Genomic DNA, 10,577 nt, shown 5'->3' with positions numbered 1-10,577 from the left:
GCACCTCTGCTCACCACTGTCACCAACGGGTGGAGAGTGCTCCCATCTCTGCAGCACTGCCGTCCCCCAGTGCCGTCCCCCCACCCGCCATTCTGCCCCCTGCTGTCCCGCTCCCCACCGTCCTCCCGTCCGTGGAACGGACAAGGATAGGGTACTGATGAGCAGCCCTGCTCACTATTTGAGGCCCTCCCACGAGAGCCGTGAGAGGTGCCACGTGTCTCAGACTAGCCACGTCACAGCCTCAGGGTGCACGCTCCCTCTTGGAGACGGCGCTGTGTGTTCACTCCTGGGGCTGACCTTGGGCCCCACCGAGCCCTGACGTGAGTGGGAGGAGCTCAGGGAGGGTGGCTAGCCCTGACGTCTGTCTCGGCTCGGTCTGTGGGTCTTAGAGGGATGGCTGGTACATAGACGTGCTCTAAGACGCCCACATTTGTCAGGAAGCCCTCAGCAGCGAGACCCGGAGTGCAGCCTCTCTGTCTCACGTGCGGTTTCTCCCATCCTCAGGCACCAGCCCATACCTGACCTTCCACTGCGTGAACCAGGGGACAGTCCTGCTGGACCTCGCCCCAGAAGACAAGGAGTACCAGTCGGTTGAGGAGGAGGTAATGCCTGCCACGCGGTGTCACTTTCTGTCCCCAGCTCACATGGTCAACCTTCCAGGAGAGGTGGGCCCGTCTCGCCTTGCCTTGCCTTGCCCTCAGGACTGCCTGTGGCTCTGTCTGCCCCGGCCGTCATGGTGGGCAGGTGCCCACCTGGTAGGACTCTGGGTGGTCCCACACCAGCTCCTGCTTCGAGGGTTTGCTTTTGTGTAGGTCCCAGGACAGAGCTGTCTGTCCTGGAGACTGTCACGTGCCCAGGCGACAGCTCCAGCAGAGAGTTGCCTGTGGCCGGCCGGCGTCTGCAGACACCGTTCTTGTGCAAGTCCTGTCTGTGTCCACATCCTGGAGCCCCTCGACCCCTGAGCCCGCCCCCGTCCCTCGCTCCCCGCCCACCCTTGTCCCTGCAAGCAGGCGGTGGCCTACACTCTGGCTAGCGGCGCAGGAGCAGGAGCCTGCACTGGGCTCACGTTCTGTTTTAGTTGGTGCTTGTGCCACTCCCGTCTCCCAGGACGGGGCCTCAGCCCACACTGAGCAGCTTGTCAGGAGAGACCTCCTTCCTCCAGTGTCTCGTGGCCTCACAGTCTCCGTGCAGTCCTTACGTTCTGATGAGTGTCATGGGTGTGGTGACCCTCGCGCTTGGGCTGTGGAGGGAGAGGGCATCATGTTGGCCAGCAGGTGGTGTGGCCAAGGCGCAGGATCACACATGACCAGCTACACGGTTCAAGTCCTCAACCCGGCAGCATGAAAACACACCAGGCACGTGTGGGTGCGGGGCCACACTCTTGAGAGGAGAACGGAGGAGGGAGTACGGCATGGCCGTCCCCCGGGTGCTTCCTACCTTCCCCCTCTCTGTGACAAATAATGTGCAGGCGCAGGATCACACATGACCAGCTACACGGTTCAAGTCCTCAACCCGGCAGCATGAAAACACACCAGGCACGTGTGGGTGCGGGGCCACACTCTTGAGAGGAGAACGGAGGAGGGAGTACGGCATGGCCGTCCCCCGGGTGCTTCCTACCTTCCCCCTCTCTGTGACAAATAATGTGCCCTCTGGCAAAGTTTAAAAAAAAAAAAAAAAAGGAATGCGCTCTGTGAGAGACTCCGTCCTGAGCGTGTGGGCAGAGGTCGGGGGGTTGCTGCATCCAGCCTTCCCTGACGCCCGGCTCCCATGGTCCACGTGGAAGAATGTGGAGACCCCAAGTTGTAGACGGCAGAGAACGCACCCCATCCCGTGGAGAGTGGAGGCTTTCAGACGCCGTCCAGCACTCGTCCCCGGGGTGGTAACTGGGTATGAGGGTCTCGTTTGGCCTGAGGACACAGCAAGGCCGCTCTGCCTCAGGGACGCGAAGTGGGAGCGAGAATGTAGGTGATTGAACCTGCGGGTCTGTCTCCTTATTGTGTTCACAGAAAAACTTCTCAAAGCTTTTACTAAACAATAAATAGAAAGTGCAGATTTTTGTTTACGTGTGTGATTTCCTCTCCAGACATACTTGTTGACCACTTAGCAGTGCAGTCCTAGTAACCGGCCAGTGCCGAGCCTTAGGCCCGCAGCGGAGCGGCGCGGTGGAAGGGCAGCCTGGAGGAACGGCTCGCATGCGGGCGTTTTCCTCATGCCAGCCGCCCTGTGTCCTGTCCATAGATGCAGAGCACCATCCGGGAGCACCGCGACGGCGGCAGTGCAGGCGGCGTCTTCAGCAGATACAACGTCATCCGCGTACGTTCGGAGATTCATGCAGCTTGCCTGACCCTACCTGGAGGAGGAGGTGGTTTTCCCAAAGGCTCACTCAGAGCTGTTGGAGATGGCCAGGCACTGTGCCCAAGGCAGAGGTCCCTGCCCTGCGGGGCGGTCCCTGCCCTCTATAGCCCCAGATAGTGGCCCTCAAAGCTGCCTGCCACACAGCGGTGGGCCTGGGTGGGCAACGGCCACTGGGCGTGGCCTCCTAGCCCGTTCTCAGGGTTGTACCGTCGCCACCAGTAACTGGGCGTGTCGCTCAACAGGCACTCGGGGTCCCATCTGATAAGCAGGGGTTGTACGAGGACACAGGTAGCCCTCGGTCTCAGTCTCGGTTCATAGTTTAGAATAGGTCATACAGGGACCAGCAGTGCACGGTGTTTACATTGCTGGGCTCCCACGAAGTCGAGCAAGGTTCGAGTCCCAGACTCGGCAGCTCGATACTCAAGCCGGGTTCGCGTTCATGCACATCCAAGATACCAAGAGGAGAGTGGAGAAGGGTTAGGACGGAGCCATCCCCCTGGGGTGGTTTCTCACTTGCTGTCTCTCTGGTGAGTGCATGCGCCCTACAGCCAAAAAACAAAAACAAAAAACTTCCACATAATAAAGAAACAGATACAGACCCCCATCTCCTAAGGCTCACCTGGGGAGGAGGCTAGAATCAGCCTTTGGTTGGTTTGACTCCTGAGGGGTGTGGAGGTCGCAGGTCTGGGACAAAGTAGCAGAGCCGTACCTGGGATTGCACCACCAAGAGCAGGGTACCAGCTGAATTTCTGACCCGAGCGCTGATTAAACACTGTCTTAAATCAGAAGTTGGGCCTTCCTACAGGAAACACAGTCTTCATTTTAAGCCATCAGCATCACTTGACTGAGAGTCCCCTCTTCGATCCTTTCAGATTCAGAAGGTGGTCAACAAGAAGCTGCGGGAGCGGTTCTGCCACCGGCAGAAGGAGGTGTCGGAGGAGAACCACAACCACCACAATGAGCGCATGCTGTTCCACGGTGAGAGCGGCCCCCACCGCCGTGCCCAGGGCCGGGCAGCTTGTGCTGTCTGAGAGACGCAGACGTAGGAGGCTAGCACCCCGGTACCCCTTCCCACCACCACCCACTCGACCCGAGGAGCCAGGCCACGGGCACTTATGCACTTGGCATGCTCAGGGTCCCCGACTCAAGTCCGGGCACCCCCAGGAGGGCCCAGGCTGGATCTCTGATGGACAGTGGTGGCTGCGTGGCTCACGGTCTGGAGGCTGGGAGGCCGCAGTGTGGCGACAGCTCCCGCACGGGCTCTCCTCCGTGCCTAGTGCAGTGACTGAGCAGGTGAGCGAGCCCAGTGCCTCGTCATTCTGTCCCCTCTCCGCACTGTCACCTGGGCAGTGATGTCTCCAACACGTGAGCCCGAGGGGCCGCCTTCACACCATGGCCAGGGCTGTGTTAAAGTGGCTCGTTGTGAGACCAGCAGATGGTGTACTGACTACATCACTGGACTCCATAGGTGACTGCAGTCCGAGTCCCGGACCCAGTGGCTTAAAACTCATGCCAGTCGCATGTGCATGGATGGCCAAGATCCTGAGAAGAAAATGGAGGAGAAGGGACTGTGGCATGGCCATAGTCTCTGGCAAGTGCACGCACCCAATAGCAAAAAATTCTTTCTAAAAGAAAAAAAGGCTTGTTTGTTTTGTTTTGAAGTAAGTGTTACTGACTATTTAATGTGGTATCCCAAGGCACGTACGATGAAAATGCTGCAACTGAGGTGGTTCTAGCCCTCAGACTGTCATGCTCACTGAAGCGCGGTCGCGCGTACACCCACATGGGTGTTGTCTGCGGGGCCACGTGGCGCACTGCTGCCTGAGAGCCCTGCCCCTCACCTGTGCTTGGAGACAGCAGGTCCCTGACGTGGCCGGGGGATGCCGCGAGGCTTACGTACGGCCAACTGTCAGGAGAGCCAGTGTTCCCCGCAGTCCTGCTCCTCAGCAGTGGCTGAGAGCCGGCGCCTGGCCTAACCTCCCGCCCTCGCCCCCCAGGCTCTCCTTTCATCAACGCCATCATCCACAAGGGCTTCGACGAGCGCCACGCGTACATCGGAGGGATGTTCGGCGCTGGGATTTATTTTGCAGAGAACTCCTCGAAAAGCAACCAGTACGTGTACGGGATCGGCGGAGGGACGGGCTGCCCTGCGCACAAGGACCGGTCATGCTACGTGTGCCACAGGTGAGCGCCGCACGGGCATAGGCAGAGCATGTGCCTCCCCGGTCTGCGCCAGCCCTCAGGCCTCTGTCCAGGCCCTGAGCCAGGCGACCCGGGGAGCTGCCCCTGCGTGGTGGGAGCGCTACAGGCCAGGAGGAGCCAGGCCCTCCCTGGACCGCCCTGTCCGCGCTCCCGCCAGAACGAGAAGATCGAGAATGGCTCCTGTGAGCCCACAGCCTGTCCTCGTCCCCAGGGGATGAGACCCAGCCCTGCCCTCGGGCTCTCAGCTCTGATGCTGCAGTGACGGTTGCTGTACACTCCCTAACAGTCTAACCTGGAAAAGAACTCAGGAACAGACAGCAACCAAACACATGTCTGCTCTGTGAGTAGGACTTTTAAACTCAGGAGTGGGTGAGGCAGTCCTGCGGCTAGAGCACGAGGCAGACAGCGCTCTTGGCCAAGGCCACCCAGGAGGCCCCTCCTGGACTCATGGTTCAGCCACGGGGCAGGCAGTGGTGCCGTCGGCGACGCTGAGGCAGAGGGTCGTGAGCTCATGGCTAGCCTGACAGCACAGGCCTGTCAGAGACAGGAGCCAGTGTTGTAGCCATGTGAGTGTCCCCGCCAAGAGAAGACCGCATAGCCTTAGAGCCCACCGTAGTCAGGCCTCTGCAGTCCTGAGTGAATGCCACTAAGCTGCAAGGGAAGCTCACTCACATGGCTGGGACAGACTTCTCAGGGCCCGTATGCAGGGCTGGCTGCTTTGGCTTCAAACCTAACTCCTGTGGGGACGCGGTGACCCTAAACGAGCAGTAGGAGTGAGCCTGTCGGGTCGGCGGAAAGCTGTGATGTCGTTGTCTATGCAGATGTGTCACAGCTGTTCTGACAACCTGACAGACGAGGACTGACAACCTCCTCGGAGTGAGGCCGTCGGTCTGCGTCCTGGCCGGTTCCTAGGGACAAAGCCTGGAGCTTTATAAAGTGTGTGGCTCGTGGCTTAGGAGTGCAGGGCCCAGGGCATGGCTCGTGGGTTAGGAGTCCCTCCCATAGCTGCATGGACTCCGGCCAGGCCGCGGCACTCAGGGATGCAAGCCAGTGTGTCTTCTCTTCCTGCCTGTCTCTGGCCCTGGTCCCTCGGTCTTGGGTACTCTTCACACGAGGCACCATGAGGCAGGCCTGCACCAGTCCCACGTGCCCTCCACCGTGTGCCGGGGGTGACCGAGCAGGGCTGGCCTTCTCCTGCCTCAGCAGCACAGGAGAGCCCTAGGCAGGAAGCAGGAAGCAGGCAGCCAGTAGCCAGGACAGGCCTTGAGAGCCACGGTCGCCCTGACAGGTGGGCCCTGACTAGACCGCCCCTCCGTTGTGAGTCCCTTCCTCTGGGATCACAGGAGGACAGTGAACCAGGCCGGCATCCCCAGGAGGCTGGCGGTATGCGGCCACAAACATCGCCTGGCAGTGCCCAGGTAGACCCGGCCCACACGTATAACTAACTTGGAGACATGCGTCTGACTGGGCATACGCAGAGGCTGCTTTTTGTCTCTGTGGCCAGACCACCCGGTGCCAGCTGCATCAGTTCCCAGGCCACAAGCTGCTGAAGTGCTTGCAGCTTGTGTCAGAGCAGGCAGAGGCCCGGCAGCGCGTGGTTCCAGCTTCCAGCCCACCGCGATTCCCATGTCGCGGTCACCCATTCTGCTCTTGGGGTGCAGGTGGCTGTGGTACGTGTGAGTGACGCGCATCTGTCCCGGTGGTACGTGTGAGTGACGTGCATCTGTCCGGTGGTACGTGTGAGTGACGCGCATCTGTTCTGTGGTACGTGTGAGTGACGCGCATCTGTCCTGGTACGACCGAGATCTCGCACACAGGGGGGGCAGGTCAGTGGCCGGTGCCACACTGACCCCAGGTTATGTGGCTCACGTTGCCGCCGTCGGGCCTCCGCAGCCTCTTGGACGTGAGGGTCTGCACCCGTGTCACGCCCAGTGCCCGCGCCCCATCTCCATAGGGTATGTGCTTCGTCCAGGGCCCACGTGGCCATCACTCACCTCGTTCAGCTCCCCCTTTGCCCGCAGTGGGAGTAACCACAGCTTCCTTCCCACTCACCACCCATGGCAGGACCTGCCTTCCCCGGTGTTCCTCCTGCTGTCAGGGCGACGGCACGCAGGTATTCTCGGTGCGCGACATCTCCCCACACCGGAACTGCCCAGACTCGGAGTGTGACTGTCGGGCCGGGTAACGTTAGGGCACATGTCCTACAGCCACCCGCCCTACTCGTAAATCCAGATGTGCTGTTTACTTCGTCCACCTTTGTGTCAAATATTTTCTTTAAACGTATGTCAGTAAACCCAACCATTACATCATTCTGAGTTAAGCGTCCTTCAAAGCATTGCTTCTCTTTTCTCTCTAGACAAATGCTTTTCTGCAGAGTGACCCTCGGAAAGTCCTTCCTGCAGTTCAGCACCATGAAAATGGCTCATGCTCCCCCCGGACACCACTCAGTCATCGGGCGACCGAGTGTGAACGGGCTAGCCTACGCCGAGTATGTCATCTACAGAGGGGAGCAGGTATGCTACCATGACAGGGCGGGGAGGCCCGTGAGCTGTGAGAAATCCCTGTCACGAAACAGCCGTCCAGAGTTGGACGGGAATTGCTCAGACGCACAGCGAAGAGTCAGCTGCGAGTTGCACGTGGGGCCAATAGTGGCAGACGGCCACACAGCACAGCATGAGCAGAGGGCAGCCTGGGCTCGCTGCTCTCAGGGCCTGCCCTGCTGAGTCGGTGCTTGCTGTAGCTGGCAGCCGAGAGCGGCCACCTGGTGCATCCCCTTGGTCCCCCCACGTCTGGCCATAGACCAGGGCACTCACGTGAGCTGCTGCACTCAGTCCTGCCGACCCCTCGAGACTCTAAACATACATGCAGGGACCAGCAGGTGGCGTAATGGCTATGTCGCCGGACTCCCATGTAGTTTACCACAGTTTGAGTCCCCGACCCAGAGGCTTAAACTCACGCCAGGCGTGTGTGCCCAAGATCCTGAGAGGAGAATTGAGGAGAAGGGATTGTGGCGTCACCATCTCCCGGGGGGATGATTTCTCACTTTCTCTCTTTCTCTCTCTGTCTTTCTGGTGAGTGCATGCGCCCTATAGCAAAAACCTCTCCCCCCAAAAAAGAAAATACACATATGTATGAATGTACATGTGTGTATATATACACATACACACATACATACACATATGGGAGTGACACAGAGAGACGTACACAACTGGTCCTGGCTTACGATGGTTGGCAAACCCATTTTTTTACCTTTTCGATGGGTTTATTTTGAAGCATTAGACGTGTTTCGACTTAGATATTTTTGACTTGCATGAGGTTCTGGCATGTGACCCCACGCTAAGCTGAGGACCATCTGTGGTCGTGGAAAACTCCAGAGCCAACCCTGGCTCAGCGAAGGCAGCTGGACCCCGTGTGGCCGGCACGGTCAGCCCAGCCTGGTGGGTCGTACAGCACTCCGTGCCCTGAATTGCCCTCTGGCAAATCACAAAAGGAAGAAGAAAAAGAAGAACGCTTTCTGTAGTTCCCAACTGAGGGTTAGTGATCTGAACGCTACGTGTCTACCTGTCTGGAAACAAAAACTAGTGTTTCTGAAGATGTTTGACTTTCAAGGGAATTCCACGACTACAGTGAAGAAGGGGAAAGACAAAGAGGGACATAACTAGTGACAGGACACCCACCAAGACAGTCCTGTGCGGTGGGATGGGGTGCAGTCAGGACCTGCCATCCCGACGGCCAGCAGTGAGACTCCGAGGCCTGTGGGTGATGGAGCAGGTGGTGGACGGTGGGGCTGCGGGGCTCAGGGCAGATGAAGGGGTGTGCTGGTGGGGGGTCAGCCACCATCAGGGGTGGCCTGAAACGTGTTGGTGTGAACTGCGGGTCCTGATAGACGTGTGTGCACCTGTGTGGAGAAGGGAAGTCACGGTCCCCGCTATTCCCATTCTCTCTCGGCGTGGTCCTGGCCCCAGGAGTGCAGGTTTTCTGGTCACTTCCACAGCAGGTACCAGCTGGGCACCCTCTGGCTCAGCTCAGATCCGACGCTGCCCCGAGGGCACGCTGCACCCTGCAGTGTAGGGCTGGACCTCTAGACTGCCTCCCAGCGGTACTGTGGCAGCCATGTGGTTTACCCTCTCCTCTCCGGGTGACTGGCTCATTCAGCCGTCCTGCGGTGGGGCTCCCTGCTGTGCCGGGGCTCTCAGGGCCAGGGCAGTACTTCTACTGGGTGGTGCCCAGGCGGGGCAGAGGGCCCGTCCTTCTCAGCTCAACCGGGGCCGCCGTGTGCTGCTTTCTGAGCCCAGTCCTTCTGTGTTTCCATGAGGCTTCTTGATGTCGGGTGGTCACTGCACTGCCACCTGCCCTCAGCCTCCCAGAGCTGGCTGGGGGGACACATCCCATGCCTTGGTCTCACTGGTGACCAGCCCAAGCCTGAGGCCGTCTAGGAGCCCTCTGAAGTCTCAGAGAGCTCTGCAACAAACACTCCTGTTTATTTGGAAGCTGGAGAAAAGTCAGCCATAAATTTCCTTCTCACCCACGGTGAGAGAGAGAGAGTGAGCGTGTGAGTAAGTCCAGGACACGGAGAGGATGGGCCAGGGTCCTGGTCTCACCCGTCCCACCCAGAGGAGCAGCTAATCCCAGGACTGGAGCAGGGCAGGTGGAGGGGCCCTCAGAAGGGTGTGGCCCAGCTGGGATGGCTCCATCGGGCACGAGGTGAGCTCAGGTACAGAGGCAGTGCCCCGGGAGGGGCAGGCTCACTCCCGCCCAGAAGCCACAGTGAGGTGGAAAGCTGCCATGCGGCCGTTCTCCAGGTAGAATGGCAAGTGTAGAAAAACAGTGACTGTGTGTTGAAGAAAAGTTACAAGAACGAAGAGACAGAATAGTGAGGTGCCCACAGCGGGGGAGGCCACAGCACTTCGGAGCTGACATTCTCTGCTCTTCCTCTCCAGGCCTACCCAGAGTACCTCATCACCTACCAGATCATGAAGCCGGAAGCCCCTTCACAGCCTGCAGCAGCCGCAGAGCAGAAGACCTAGTGACTGCTGGGGTGGCCTGGGCAGACTGGCCTGGGCCTGGACTGTGGGCCGTTGCCAGTGGGACCCATGCCCGTCGCTCCCCGGCCGGCAGCTGGGCAGGAGCTGCCAGTCTGTAGGCCACGACAGGGCAGTGAGAGGCCCCGTAGGGTGGCACAGGCTCTGCGGCTGCTGCTCCCCAAGAAGCGTCTTGGCGGCCTTCCCACCGGCTCGGCTTGTTTTCTCGCCGTTGTCCCTCAAGCACGGTCGCTTGCCCTTGACTTGGAGATAAGAAGGGAGACCTAGCCAGCACCGTCCCAATGTCCACACGCGCGGCGCCTCACCCAGCTGTGCAAGCACTCGCGTGCAGGTCCTCTGCCCTCAGCTCCTCCCATGCGTGCGTCGCTGGTGCTTTCTCTGTTGCTTTGGAAACGAGCCAGAGCCCCTCATGGGGGCCCTGTGTGACGTCACTGCGTGGCCATGAGCGGTGCGGCCCAGGCTTCCCACCTTCCACTCTGACTCTCACTCACTACTCTGTACCGAGTCTTTCCTATCATGTCTTCCCACTGAGGCCTGGGCTGCTATCAGGAAACTTACAGGGATCTGCCCATGGGGCCTGTGTTCCTGCCTTGGGCAGAGCTGGCCCAGGATGAGGTAAGGAAGAGGGGAAGATGCGAACACATACCCCTGACCTCACACCCTTGAGTGCTGTAAGTTCATACAAATGACTGTAAATTAACAAAGAGCACCTAAGGAGATACAACGTGGGCCCCTGGAGAATAGACACAAATTTTTGGCTCTCAGATAATCACAGTCAATATTTTTATTTTTGTTGTGGACTGGGCCCTGTTGTAAGACTTTTCTTTTTTTCTTTCTTTCTTTCTTTTTTTTAAAAGAGATTTTTACACCTGTGCTTGCCAGAGAGATAGAAAGAGACAGAGAAACAAAAAGCAGAAATCACACCCCATGGGGATGACCACTCTACAATCCCTTCTCCTCCATTCTCCTCTTGGGATT

The 10,577-nt window shown here is 59.0% G+C and overlaps 1 protein-coding gene across 1 annotated transcript in view; it reads left to right on the top strand.

Moving 5' to 3' along the window:
* Positions 1 to 10,104, top strand: part of LOC102473552 (tankyrase-1) — a gene marked incomplete at its 5' end in the record, with an annotated part of 104,330 nt that extends 94,226 nt beyond the window's left edge. The window contains 6 exon segments of the mRNA XM_027767758.1: positions 505 to 602; positions 2,239 to 2,313; positions 3,228 to 3,333; positions 4,353 to 4,539; positions 6,914 to 7,070; positions 9,498 to 10,104. Of these exon segments, the coding sequence (XP_027623559.1) occupies positions 505 to 602; positions 2,239 to 2,313; positions 3,228 to 3,333; positions 4,353 to 4,539; positions 6,914 to 7,070; positions 9,498 to 9,584 (710 nt within the window).
* Between the last annotated feature and the right edge of the window lie 473 nt (positions 10,105 to 10,577).

Source organism: Tupaia chinensis, unplaced genomic scaffold (assembly GCF_000334495.1).
Source record: "Tupaia chinensis unplaced genomic scaffold, TupChi_1.0 Scaffold144602_1, whole genome shotgun sequence".
In the NCBI taxonomy this organism is placed as follows: domain Eukaryota; kingdom Metazoa; phylum Chordata; class Mammalia; order Scandentia; family Tupaiidae; genus Tupaia; species Tupaia belangeri.
The sequence above is the reverse complement of the archived record's forward strand: the minus strand, read 5'-3'. Positions and strand labels throughout refer to the sequence as shown.